Below are 14,931 nucleotides of genomic sequence, written 5' to 3'. Positions count from 1 at the left end.
GTATCAATGTAACGCAACAAATACCACGTGTCCTTTAGCGTTATTCTGTGGTTTAAAACAAATCTTCTACTAATAATCATCCTGCTTCAGAGTTCTCCCGTCTCTCTGTATCAGGGATTAATACTTGGTGACTTCACAGAAGACTGCAACTGGTGTATATCTGTATCAGGAACCGGAGACAATCTGCTCTGAACAGACACTGATTATTAGAGAGGAGGAGCATCGCCGAGGACACTAGCTTTCCGTCTGAGATGGAAGAGAAGCAATATGAATTCAGTGGACATCTTTTAAAGATAGCGACGTTTAAGGGAGCCTACCTCGGCGTTTCTGCTTTTGTATGGGAACCTGTAAGTCCAGCTACTTGTAACAAATGTATTGTGTGAGTTTACACCTAATTTCCGACTCACTGTCATGAATGTAGGATTTATTTACCAAAACTCTGCCCAACACCCCGATACTGTACACAACCGGCCTCGCTTACCCCCACGCCATCAATTCCTTCCCAGCAATAGTGCTATTCAAAGCCTTACCCATCTTTTTTACTGGATCCAGGCCTGGCTTGAAAGTTGCCTCATATTAAAAGAAATCCCAAGGATCTATAATAGGCATCGGCAGCCCAGCAGAGCAGCACCGCTCCTTCTTCTACAGCTTCTGCTGCGTTTCGTCACATGAATCTTAAGCTTCTACGCCGATTCATTTCCCCACCGTGGCAATGTTCTGTGTCACAGCGTAGTATCGCGCAACCCACCCTTACTCCTTGTTGTCCGCGTCAGAGCCGCACCGGTCAGGGGTATTTATGCTCCTTTTGCGGTCTTCTCCCGCCCATGTAATCTTTCTGGACCCACAAGTGAAACTACAAAGCACATTCTTCGGCGCGAGCTTACTGCAGGGCTGCGAATGGTTGCCAGGAAGCGATTATAGCGCCTGGAAAACGGCCGTTGCAATGCTGCAACATTTGGGGAAGAACTGTGGCTCGTACTCATATGGATTTTACCCAGTACTCTGCCTGAGTTGAGAAATGAGACCTGTCAGTCCACCTCAAAACGAATCGTGAAGTGACAATATGTGCATATCTTAGACAAGGATCCCTGTTAAATATACTGTTCTTAATCCTGATTTCTGTGAATTCTGATCAATTCCAATGCGCTACGTTACACTCTGCACAGATACACTGCAACTTGCTTCATTTGGTATCTCTGCCGTGTAGCGACAGCACATAATTAATAAAATCCAAGGGAAAGAAGGTTGAGCATCTGTTGATCTCCGAGTAGCATTACCGAATCAGTAAACAAATGGTGACCAGAAACGAGAAATGAGAATCCTAGATGGATGGGGGGTGATGCGGGGGCGGGGGTCGCGGGGTTGTGTCCCTGACGTTGAGGCTGGGCTGTATGTCGCTTCCAACAAAATATCCTCGCAGGACCTAAACAAGCCGATCGAAAGAATCTTTCCTTGATTTTCCTTCCAAACGTAACCCCGAATTTATTACCACTATGAGTACTTCAGTGTGTCCCCAAGACCCATTTGAAATGGCCCTCTAAGACTGTAGGACTCTATCAAACCTCTCCATCGCAGTTGTCTAAGCTGCCTGTTAATAACGGATCCAACCAGCCTATTCAACAACCCTACTCTGCTGGAGGAACGCGTGATACCGAGGGGTATTTACGTGTGTGTGGAGGCGGGGTGGGAGGGGGGCGAGGTCTGGAAATAGAATTGTCAACATTTCGGGTCGAAATCCTGCAATAACACTGAGAGTATAGAGGAATGACAACGTGGTGAAGGGATGTGAGGTATCCTTGATACAGGTCGGAAGGAGCTAGATAGCATAAAGTCAAGGTATGAGGAGAGCAGGTAAATGGGGCAAGAGCAGGTAAAATATCGGATCTACTATCACAGTCCTGTTTGTAGATGTTGGATAAAATATAGAAGTTGGTGGTATGAGACTGTGGAAGTATCAATTGGGAGAATGTGTGGGAGCTCTGCCGATGTACGCGAACCGTGACTGTACAGGAGATGGCGGCCAGATTTTCGAAGGTGATCAGCGCCGATACAGGATTTCGACCCGATATGTCAAGAATTATTTTCTTCTCACAGATGTTATTCGATGCACTGAGTTTCTTCGGCAGATCGTTTGCTTTAGATACAAGCATGTACCTCTTGAGTCTTTTTCTCCCTAATGCTTCGTAAACCTTGTAGATAGATCAACGTTAACATGAGTCTGTGCGTTTTGTTTCAGGGACTTGTACTCTGTCGCTACTTCGAGCAGGAAAATATTAACTTTACAGGGAAGAAGATGATTGAGTTGGGTTCTGGAACGGGGATAGTGGGGATTTTAGCAACCCTGTTGGGTAAGTTAATTCATCCAACCGTTTTCACTGAAGCGATAATAATGTATCAACTATACACACATTTGAATAAGTGAGGGTCAAGATTACAATAGTGCTTAGATCTCTAACTTACATTTATCTTTTATGTTCCACGGTCAGCGCGCATTGTCCTGGAACATATAATATGGAACAGTCTAGCACAGTGGCTGCGATATTGCACGGCTATGATATTGTACCGATCTTTTAATGTACTCTACAATCAATCTAACCTCCCCCCACCCCACCCCCGGCAGCTATCCGAAAGCCATCCTGACTGTCCCAAATCAGACTATCTTCTCTATGTGCTCGTAAATCCTGTCTCTAAGAATTTTCTCCAATAGTTTGCCCGCCACTGAAGTAAGACTCACTTGTCAATAATTCCAGATATCCATATTATCTTTTTTTGAAGGCATGGCATTTGCCACCCTTCAATTTTCTTCCGTGGCCAGTGAGGACACAAAGCTCATTGCCAATGGCACAGCAAGTATTTCGCTTGCGTCCCGTTGCAAAGTGGGATATATTCCGTCAGGTCTTGGGGACTATCTATCTCAATGTTTTTTTTTCAAAAATTCCTGCACATCATCTTTCTTACCGTCCACATGTTCCATCCCATTAGCAACTTATACTCTGCTGCATTCCTCAAGGTTCCTCTGTCAGGCGAATACTGAAGTAAAATATTCATTAGAGACTTCATCTACCTCTTCTGACACCAGGCACGTTTTCTCTGTTATCCCTGAATGGTCCTACCCTCACTCTAGTCATCCTTCTGTTCTTCACGTACGTGTAAAATGCTTTAGGTTTTTCCCTCGTCCTGCTCGCCAAGACCTTCTCATGCTTCCTTCTATCTTTCCTAAACCCATCCTTTAGCTCCTTCCTGGGTACCTTATAACTCTCCAGAGCTAAAACTCTCTCTGATCAATCCTGCCCTTATGACTCTCTACCAGCCACAACATTGTAGCTCCAAGTACTGATCCATGTTCATCACCTTTCTTCCTGATACTTGCCCTACTGGAATAAACTATTTTAACCCATCCAAATGTGGTTGAAGAATTCGTGCAGAGGGCCCAACATCAGTTTTGTGGATCATTGGGATCTCTTCTGGAAGTATGACCACTACCAAAGGGATGTGTTACACTTGAACTAGAGAGGAACCAATGTCCTTGCGAACTGGTTTGTTAGAGCTAGTCGGGAGGGTTTAAACCAGGTCGACATGGCAATGGGAACTATAGTGGTGCAGTTGGTGCAACGGTAAATGCAATGTGTAGACAGACCGTAACAGGTTAGGAGACAACCTGATCACTGTAGAATTTGTTAGGCACAAATAATCCTATTACCTTTGCGACTAAAACCATTACAGAAAGATTCTGTAATGTAATTAAAAGGATTCAATGAACGAGATTAAATTCACGCGGGAATAAGAGGCTGCTCATAGACTGATGCTTCAACTTCAGACGTCACCAGACCCTGGTATCTTTATTTCATCCATGTTTATGGAACGTGTCCTTTGGATTTAGGAATAGTATATTGGACTCTCCTAAAACACTGGTTTAATTTAAAACAACACTACGTTATCCGTTTCGGTCAGAGTGAAGTTATTAGCAACTTGTAAAACTTCGGTGCAGTTATTACAGAAACACTGTGTCCTTACAGAATGGAAGACAGCGGTGCAGTTCACTTTGCCTCCACCCCCCACCCCCCCCCCCCCCCAATCCCGCCTGATCTAAGTAAGAGCAAATCCAGCTGGTAGAACTCCGCTGCGCTGTAAATTGATCTTCTGACACCCACATTTTGAAGATTACAATTGAATTCTATTCCAGACCCGAACCACTCACTATATTAAAAATGCTCTGGCGCAAATTTTGGTTCTTTTATAAATCACGCCGCTCTACATCATATAGTTCTTAACCTCTCCGTATCTGCATCAGTTTCTGTGCCCTCATGATTCTAAATACCAAATCTACCAAATCATTTGTGCCAAGGAGAGCAGTATCGCCGTCTAAATTTTGTATATTTAACGGAAGTCCTTGAAATTGCAGATTTCTTCCGCAGTCTCTGCAAAGCCTTCACATCCTCCTTAAAACGTGTGCTCCCAGAACTGGACATGATAGTCCAGCCGTGACCGAGACAATATTTCGTAAATCATGTGCGGCAAGATTTCTTGTTCCTGTGCTGTAAGCCCAAGCCCAAGATGTATTCTTGTGTGTGTATGTGTGTGTGTGCCTGTCTGTCTGTGTCTGTTTGTGAGCGTGTGTGTGTGTGTGTGTGTGTGTGTGTGTGTGTGTGTGTGTGTGTGTTTGTGTGTATGTGTGTGTGTGTACGGGAAGATGTGCATACTCTATACACGGGTTAGGTGCTGTGAAGTAACGGTTCTATCGGCTGAATCAGTGAGTGTCCGTATATCATCCGCCACTGGCGGAAAATCACGATAAAGTGGCGTTAAACTGTGTTTGGGCAACAAATTAACCCCCTAACATTTAAGGAACACAGTCAAAAATGTCTGTTGTTCCCTGAGACAACTGAGTTTGTAAATGGAACCTGATTTTACGCAATTCACTTGGAATTCGCTCTGCAACGTTCACTGCAGCCAATGGTTTTGGAACAAGAAAGCTGCGGCTGAGGTGATTTGTATGTCGTGAGTCACAAAAGCTTGAAATCTCGTACCCCAGGCTCAGTGACAACTGTTAATGAACGGATCTCCTGTACAATGAGGCTAATGCTTGTCCTCGCATCTACTTTGCAATGGGCTTGCTTCCTACAGTCCGCCTACACGGCACATGCTCTGTAACCCTAACACATCTTTTTGCATTCAAGTATCGTTTTATCCTCGCACAAACTGATGCGGTGAAATGTTAAAACAATAAATAAATTTGCCAACCCCCTTCTACCTTCTTTACGACATCTGCTCCAGCTACTTCTGACTGGGGTTGTAGTTTGAGGTTATTCTGCACTAATTTCACTCCATCTGGCACGAATTATTACTCTAGATCGTACTGGCCTGAGCCAAAGAGAAAACTTGTTTCATTTGTTCTTCCAATAGGCGGAGATGTCACTCTCACGGACAGGCGAGACGTCCTGAAGCAAATAGAATACAACGTTTCTGCCAACATCCCCCTCAGTTCCAGGCACCGTTCGAAAATCAGCGCTCTCGTCTGGGGAACTGATCTGAACAACTATCCGTCTGACTTTGATGTTATTCTGGGATCGGACATCGTGTACAACCCTACCAAGTTTCCACAACTTTTGCAGACACTTTTACATCTTTGCAACGAGAGAACTATAGTTTACATCTGTTCTAACATGTTTGCTAGAGAGGGAGCCTCTAATTTTCACCAAGAACTCCTGCCGGAACAGTTTAATAGCGAGTTAATTCACACAAGCGGAAGCAACAATATTTACAAATTGACTAAAAAACAAGCACCCTCAGGAGGAAGGGATTAATTTCTGATACGGAGTCGAAAAGCAGCCTGATAATAAAGTGCAAAACCTGATTTTTAAAAAAAAAGAAAATACTGGGAACACTCAGCAGGTCAGGCAGCATTTGTAGAAAATGAAAGAGAATTAACTGTGATGTGATTATCTCCACGGAAGCTGCTCGATCTGCTGTGTTTCGAGTATTTTCTGTTCTTATTTTAGAATTTCAGTAAATGGAGTCATTTGTAAGGTGGAGACAATATTACACGGACTAACATTTTAGAAAAAATGAGATTTAAATGGAAGTTATGTTGGTTTTCCTTTTTCCAATTTCCTTCCTCCTCAGTAACAATCTAGCGATTCGTGCTAATCTCATGTACGTAATCTACGCGACACATAGCCCTCCTATAGAGAAGACCACACCTTGCTGCAGGTTCATTTAAGTTAAAGAGAGAATTTTTTGGCGCCACGCAAATGCTCACGTATTATTTAAATAGTCACCTCGCCTTTTGCAATCTTAGTGCCAAGTCTCGATGTGGATTTGGCTGTTCCACAACGCTCAATGAAACCTGCTCTTATTTTCTTTCTGCCAAAAGCCTTGTAAATAACTGGAGGATCACCCAGCGTTTAAAACTGCGTCGAGAAAATCAATACGCAAGTCAGATTGCTTCAATTGACCGATGGAAACATAATCGAAGAGTCTTACACACTCTAAACTAGAGATTCCACAGACCCTCTCGGTTAATAGTAAGACTCCAAGTTGGGAACCTCTGCTCTCAATACTGATACATTATTCGGCGCAGGCATCGTAAGCCGAAGGGCCTATTCTGGTACTGTTCTCTATTCTATGTTCTATTTCCTCCATTGCAAAGAATGACGCACAAAAAGTCTCATTTTCCAACCCTCGATATTCCCAGTAGCCTTTCCGGTTGGATTCCATTTCTTCGGGCTAAAATAAATAAAATAAATTAGGAAGCAGAAAGCAGTCACCCGGTTCATTGCTTTGGATGAAAACTGAAGATGAAATACATGCACATACCTTGAGAATTCTATTTATGCAGTGCGGTTCGATTCCGTCTCTTCAGTGGACAAACGATATATTTCCAAACTCTAAAACGCGCTTTTTCACTGGCAAAAGGTGGTCACAACGCAAGAAAACATTGAGTGTCAGAACATTATCTGGAATAGTTACAATCCAGTGCGCATTTATGTTAGCTGGAAATGTTAATCATTCTGCATTGCAAACAATAAATCATACGTTATTGCAGTTTGGATCTGCGTGTTTGACTTATGGGAATAATAGAACCACTGTAAGGAATATAATGAATTCTAGAATTCTCTTCATTAAGATGTCAAACTACGTGCATCATTACCAGATTTACTGATAACATTCCACATTAGTCAACAGGGTCAAAAAATGCAAGGAACAAGGTAGTCCCCTGCCAGCTGGCCAGTTACTGGCGTCGATGACCGTGCACTGAGACTGTACTTTAGCAATAACCAACAGTCATCCGTGCCGGCCGCAATGGGGAAACGGAACATAATAAAATGCAGTTGGCGAGGGATTAGCAATAATAGTTGGCATCCGGTGGATCCGGTGGATCGGAGGCTGTTCCTACGCTGCCGGATTCTATGAAAGACACCCGATGTACAGGCTAATCAGATGCAGCATTGATATGAATTTGCAGAGGCTGCTAATAATTCTTATGATATTTACTGACACCAGTAAGGACGTAATAGAATCCGAAAGTATCCAAATTTTATCGGGCGGTATTTCATTTTGGGGAAAGGAACGTGAGGTTATTCGCGTTTAATCGGGTAGAAGTTGAATTGAATTGAACTGATTTTGTTTCCTACATCCTTCACATACACGAGGATTAAAAATCTTTACGTTACGTCTCTGTCTAAATGTGCAGTGTGCAATCATAGTAATTTATAATAATTTATAAGACATAGAACAGTTAATATAACATAGAACTACACTTCAATCGGCGTGAGCTAATCAGTCTGATGGCCTGATGGAAGAAGCTGTCCCGGAGCCTGTTGGTCTTGGCTTTTATGCTGCAGTACTGTTTCCCGGATGGTAGCAGCTGGAAGAGATTGTGGTTGGGGTGACTCGGGCCCCCAATGATCCTTCGGGCCCTTTTCTCACACCTGTCTTTGTAAATGTCCTGAATCATGGGAATTCAACTACAACAGATGCGCTGGGTTGTCCACACCACTCTCTGCAGAATCCTGCGATTAAGGGAGATACAGTCCCCATACCAGGCACTGATACAGCCAGTCAGGATGCTCTCAATTGTGCCCCTGTAGAAAGCTCTTAGGATTTTTGGAGCCCGTAGCAAACTGAGGTGAAGGAGGCGCTGTTGTGCCCTTTTTCACCGCACAGCTGGTGTGTACAGACCACGTGAGGTCCTCGGTGATCCGGATGCCGAGGTACTTAAAGCTGTTCACCCTCTCAACCCCAGATTCACTGATGTCAATAGGGTTTAGCCTGTCTCCATTCCTCCTGTAGTCCGCAACCAGCTGCTTTGTTTTTGCGACATTGAGGAAAGAGATTTTTTTCTTGACACCACTGTATCAGAGAGATGATTCTTCTCTGTAGGTCACCTCGTTATTGTTTGAGATTAGGCCAATCAATATAGTGTCGTCAGTAAATTTAATTAGCAGATTAGAAGTGTGCGTGGCGACACAGTCGTGGGTGTACAGGGAGTAAATGAGGGGACTTAGTGTACAGCCCTGAGGGGCTCCTGTGTTGAGAGTCAGAGGGGTGGAGGTGAGGGAGCCCACTCTTACCACCTGCCGGCAATCTGACAGGAAGTCCAAGATCCAGCTGCAGGAGGCAGGGTGAAGGCCGAGGTCTCTGAGCTTCCTGTCGAGCCTGAATGGAATTATGATGTTGAATGCTGAATTGTAGTCCAAGAACAGCATTCTCACATAAGCATCCTTCTTCTCCAGATGTGTAAGGATAGTGTGTAGAGCTGTGGCTATTGTGTTGTCTGTCGATCGGTTGTGTCAGTAGGCGAATTGTAAGGGGTCCAGTTTGGGTGGTAGTGTTACGTATCCCGTAACTGGATAACTCACCAGCAAAGATAGAGAGGTCCGTTGGAGTCTGATGGCACTATTTTCGAACGTTTTATTCATAAAGGGGGCACAAAAGTAAGGTCAATACAAACATTCAGAACATATACATTGGCAAAACTCAATCTAAAGCGCGGGTATAGCAATAATCATCATTAAGAAATAATCTCGACTGTTGTCTAGGGATAATATATTGTCCGTTGGAAATATAAAAGTCACTCAGAAGTCTGCAGGCTTCAGTCTTTTTGGGGAATCGCTGGGTTTCACGTGTTTCAGAGAGAGTGAGGAGAAACAACAAAACTTGCCCGGGTCTTTGACGAAGCAACTCCGTTGAATCAGGGGAGCGTTGTTTCCCTGTTGTTAGTTCGAAGTCCTTCTCGGTATTATCAGCCACCCGCTCCCCAGGCAGAGAAGTTACGGAGCGCACGTTGCTTTTGACTGGGAGCATTGAGTGATCGAGTCCTTCTGGTGCGTCTCTCTGCGGTACTGCCTTCTGCAGTCCCCTTTTATCTTGACTTGCAGAGTTGTAGATGTCCATCAAAGTAGGGTGATGCAATCCCCACCCCCACATTGCCCGAGGGTATCCATATCCGTGGTAGCTGTCACGTAGCAGGGTCATGCCCTAAGCACAGGTGTCTCTAAGAGCCATGGCCAAAACCGTTATATTGTCTCTCATTTGCCTGGGTCCGAGACCCGGATTAATAGTGTTCTTGCGATTCTCCGGAAGGAGGGGGCTGCTCCCGCCCCTTCGGCCCCTCAGAACTGTGGTACATTCATAACACCTCCCCTCTAAAAAAATCGTTTTTTTACCAGCGGTTAAAAACGGAGTTGTACAGAGTCTTACAGGATTTTTAATCTAACACAATACCCAAGCTTTTTGTTTTAATTACAGAGCCATACAGTTATACACGTAGCTCAGCAACTAGATAAACAATCCGCTAGCACATTATCACTCCCCTTAATATGCTGTATCTTAATATCGAATTCCTGCAGCATCAGACTCCAGCTCAATAACCTCCTGTTTTTATTTTTCATATTGGCCAGGAATACCAACGGGTTGTGATCGGTATAGACCACTAGGGGTTGTTGCGTGGGACAAATGTATACTTTGAAATGTTGTATCGCCAACACAAGTGCCAACAATTCCTTTTCTATGGTAGAGTAATTCCTCTCGTGTACATTGAACTTCCGAGAGAAATATGCTACCGGGTGCTCCACTCCATCCCCCGCTTGCTGTAAGAGGACCGCTCCTGCAGCCTCATCACTGGCGTCCGTTGCCAAGGAGAAGGGTGCTAACAAATCAGGTGCTTTTAACACCGGGTGATGGCACAATACAGCTTTTAACTTTTCAAAAGCATTCTGACAAGAGGGACCCCACTTAAATCTTTCCTCCTTCCGTAGGAGTTTTGTAAGGGGGAGCGCAATGTCCGTGAAATTTCTACAGAATTTCCGATAGTATCCCACCATGCCCAAAATCCTCCTCAGGGCCCTTTTATTGTAGGGTACAGGAACCTCAGAAATAGCCTGTACCTTCCCCTGCACAGGAGCCACTTGTCCCTCTCCTACCACATACCCCAAATAGGTGATAGTGGCGTAACCAAATTCACTCTTGGCAAGGTTTACTGTAAGGTGAGCTGCCGACATTCGGGTAAACAGACTTTCTACAGCCTCCAGGTGCTCCCCCCAGGTGTCACTCCAAACTATCACGACGTCAAGATAAGCCTTGGTGTGGGTTAACCCTTTTATCACAGCGTCTATCATCCGCTGGAATGTCCCTGGTGCATTTTTCATCCCAAACGGCATAACGTTGTACTCGTACAACCCGGATGGGGTGACAAAGGCGGAAATCTCTCGAGCCCTGTCCGTTAAAGGAACGCACCAGTATCCCTTTAACAAGTCAACTTTTGTGATGTACCTCGCCTTCCCCACTTGGTCAATGCAATCATCCACCCGGGGAATAGGGTAAGCATCTGTCTGCGTTGACCTTCCGGTAATCGGTACAGAATCTTATGGTACCGTCCGGTTTCGGGACAACCACGCAAGGAGAAGCCCACGCGGAAGAGGATTCGCGGATTATCCCAGCAGCTAGCATATGTTCAATCTCCTTTCCTACTAGCTGGCTCTTTTCGGAATTCATACGATAAGGTGCCTGTTTTATGGGCTGGGTTGAGGTAACTATCACATCATGTTGCGTCCCACTACACCTTCGGGGAACATCTGGGCACAAGTCTGCATGCCGGTTAATGAGCTGTATTATCTGCTCCCGCTGTTCAGGCTGTAAGTGTATAACTTTATCCGCAAGGCTTGCCAATACCATAGAGTTCTCCAATCTGGTGGGGACTATACCTATCTTTTCAAACCGCTCTGGTCCCTCCGGGCCATCCCCCCCCCCCACCTCATCGGTTTTCATGGCCGCACCGACCACTGCGGGGGTAGTGTCATGGTACCTTTTCATCATGTTCACGTGAACTAACTGGGTCGGCTTTCGCCGATCGGGGGTTTCAATCACGTAATTCAGCGAGTCTATTTTCTTACGCTCTGTATATGGTCCTTGAAACCTCGCCTGAAGGGGGTGGTTAACTACCGGAAATAGGACCAAAACCTTGTCGCCTACGTAAAACTCTCGTTCTCTTGCTCTCGGATTATACCACTGACTCATTTTTTCCTGGGATTCTTTAAGGTTTTCCTTTGCCAAGGCGCGTACTTTATGCAGCCTCTCCCGGAATTTCAGAACATAGTCGATCACACTGACTTGAACGGTCGGGCTAGACCGTTTTCTCTCAGGAGGGTTAGTGGGCCCCTGGGCCTGTGACCGAAAATGAGCTCAAACGGACTGAACCCCAGTGAGCACTGGACTGTATCCCTGACGGCAAATAACAGAAGGGGTAAAGCCTCATCCCAGTCTCGAACGTCCTCCTGACAATAAGTTTTAAGCATGGTCTTTAGTGTAGTATGGAACCTTTCCAACGCCCCTTGGGATTCTGTGTGGTACGCGAAGGCTAGAATTGGTTTGACCCCTAGCTGGGTTATTATCTGCCGAAATGCGTTAGATGTGAAGGTACTCCCCTGATCCGATTGTATCTACTTAGGCAGCCCCACTGTGGTAAAGAATTTGATGAGGGCCCTCACCACCACAGCGGTCCTAATATTACCCAGAGGCACAGCCTCTGGAAATCGTGTAGCGGCACACATCATGGTCATGATATACTGCCGCCCCCTCGCAGTTTTAGGTAGGGGTCCCACAAAATCCACAATGATTCGGGAGAAAGGCTCCTCGCTCGCGGGGATGGGTCGGAGGGGTGCCGTAGAGATAACTTGGTTCGGCTTACCCACCATTTGGCAGGTATGACACCTTTTACAATATTCAGTAATCTCTTTTCTCATGTTTGGCCAATAGAACTCTCTTTGAACCCAATCCACTGTCTTCGTTATTCCCAAATGCCCACCTAACGGTCTCTTATGAGCTGAGTTCAGAATTTCATCCCGATACGCTTTCGGGACTACTATCTGATGTACCACCGCCCAGTCCTCATCGACCGACACCTTGGGCGGCCTCCACTTCCTCATCAACACACCCTCCTTCAGGTAGTAACCTTCGGGCTCGGTTTCAACCTCGGTCTCCGAAAGAACCAACTCTCTCAAGGCTATCAGCTCCTCGTCCCTTTCCTGTTCCCGTACAAACTCTCGTCTGGCTAAGGGCAGGTCTACCTCCCCCTGTTTACTCTCTCCACCCTCCTTACTCTCCGGTTTACCTTCCTCGAACCCTCGCTGGTACAGAGTCGGTAAAAACGTGTCGGCCAAATCAAAACCGGCCAGATTTAGACTGCTCTCTCTCTCAGCTGTCTTTTTCGACATGCTGCGAGTGACCGCGCAGGCGGGGTATATCTTCAGATCTGAGGAAGGGGCCTCAATCCTCGCAGGCTGGATTGTCAGCTTCACGGCTGTTCCCATTTTCCCTCCCGCTAGGTCGTTCCCCAGAAGGACATCCACGCCTTCCCCCCGGCAACTCCGGCAGGACCCCCAGCTCCACTGGTCCCAACACCAACTCACAATCTAGAAGGACCCTATGCAAGGGTACCACTTCGGTCCATTTTCCTATGCCTCTCAGGGCTACCTCTCCCATCGGAGTTCCGAACTCTAGCACCTTACGGCTAATCAGTGATAGCTCAGCTCCACTGTCTCTCCAGATCCGTACTGGAATTTGTGGGCCTCCCTCCTCCAGGGACACGGTTCCTTCGGAACTAAACGTCTCACGCCCCTCTTGTACTCCATCTACCGGGGGCCTTCTCGCCGATTTTCGATCGACGTGATACATCCTATAGGGATAACTGCTTTCCCTTTTTCTGGCTCCTTCCTCGGAGCAGGGCACTTAGATGCAATGTGTCCCACCTTTCCACAATTAAAACAGGTCAAACCAGGAAATCTCCAGGTTTCTGGCCTGATATCCTCACTTTTCCGGCTAGCTCCCGGCTGAGTTTCTACCTTAGCCGGCGGGCTTTCCCTACCGTTCCCACGGTCTCTCGGGTAACTTTTTGTCGAGGAAAACTTTGTCTTGTGAGTTAGGACATATTCATCTGCGAACCTAGCAAATTCTGCGACGGACCTAGTCGGCCTCTCGTTCAAATCCATCCAGATCTCCTCCGGAACACAACTTTTAAATTCCTCAATCAACAGTAACTCTCTGAGACGCCCATAATCCTCGCCCACTCTTTCCGCGGTGCACCAACGGTCCAAGAGCACCCCCTTCTCATGGGCTAGCTCGGTATATGTTTGATTCCACCCTTTCCTTAAATTTCTAAACTTTTGTCTATAGGCCTCAGGTACCAATTCGTAAGCCCGGAGATTGGCCTCCTTTACTTCAGCATAATTCTCCGCTTCTCCCTCCTCCAGGGACAATGCTCGTTGGGCCTTCCCCTTTAACACACTTTGTAACAACGCCACCCACTGCTCTTTTGGCCACTTCTGATTTACTGCCACCTTTTCAAAAAGCAAGAAATAACTATCGACATCTGTCTCCTCAAACGGGGGCACCAATCTCAACTCCCTACTAACATTAAACCGCTCCGCTCGGTCTAACTCTTGATCTCTTCACTCGTTCCTTACCTTCTCCATCTCACAGTCATGTTTCCTCTGTTTCTCTTTCTCAACTGCTTCTAGCTCCTTTAGGTAAATTTCATGCTGTCTTTGCCTCTCCCTTTCTCTCTCAGACCTTTCTTTCTCTCTCTCAGCCGCTTCCAGCTCTTTTAACTTAATTTCACGTTCCAACTTTAATTTCTCCACCTCTAACTGAACCGTCCCACTTGATGGTACTTTTTCAGGGATATCTTCCAATACCTCAGCTTCAAACACATTCTTCCCAACATAATACTGAGTTATGGCCCTTCGCACATCCCGCTTTTTCATGAACGACCTCACTTCTGCGAGGTTCAACCCCTTCACCAAATTTAACAAGTCTGATTTGGTGGCCACTTCTAGCGCCCCCCCCAATCGGGTTTTTCATAAATTCACCCACGTCCATCTTTGCTGGTTTCCCGTCTGGCTACCCGCGTAACCAGATCCAAGTTCTGGACTTACAAGCCCGATTCACTGGCCTTCCAATTTGGTGTCAAATCCCGAGACGAGAAACCCCCAAGTTATTACGTATCCCCTAACTGGATAACTTACCAGCAAAGATAGAGAGGTCCGTTGGAGTCTGATGGCACTATTTTCGAACGGTTTTATTCATAAAGGGGGGCACAAAAGTAAGGTTAATACAAACATTCAGAACATATACATCAGCAAAACTCAATCTAAAGTGCAAAGTATAAAGTCTAAAGTATAGCAATAATCATCATTAAGAAATAATCTCGACTGTTGTCTAGGGGATAATATATTGTCCATTGGAAATATAAAAGTCACTCAGAAGTCTGCAGGCTTCAGTCTCTTGGGGAATCGCTGGGTTTCACGTGTTTCAGAGAGAGTGAGGAGAAACGACAAAACTTGCCCAGGTCTTTGACGAAGCAACACCGTTGAATCAGGGGAGCGTTGTTTCCCTGTTATTAGTTCGAAGTCCTTCTCGTTATTATCAGCCACC

At 45.8% G+C, this 14,931-nt stretch overlaps 1 protein-coding gene across 1 annotated transcript; it reads left to right on the top strand.

Annotated features, from left to right (window-relative positions):
- The first annotated feature begins 251 nt into the window (after nt 1-251).
- Nucleotides 252-5,804, top strand: LOC132403847 (EEF1A lysine methyltransferase 3-like). The gene is made up of 3 exons (XM_059987582.1): nt 252-347; nt 2,237-2,348; nt 5,404-5,804. Exons 1-3 carry the CDS (start codon nt 252-254, stop codon nt 5,802-5,804), a joined length of 609 nt encoding a protein of 202 aa, XP_059843565.1.
- Nucleotides 5,805-14,931: the final 9,127 nt, after the last annotated feature.

The sequence above is a fragment of the Hypanus sabinus genome, chromosome 2, assembly GCF_030144855.1.
Source record: "Hypanus sabinus isolate sHypSab1 chromosome 2, sHypSab1.hap1, whole genome shotgun sequence".
In the NCBI taxonomy this organism is placed as follows: domain Eukaryota; kingdom Metazoa; phylum Chordata; class Chondrichthyes; order Myliobatiformes; family Dasyatidae; genus Hypanus; species Hypanus sabinus.
Note: the sequence above shows the minus strand (reverse complement) of the source record. Positions and strands in the feature narration are given on the sequence as shown.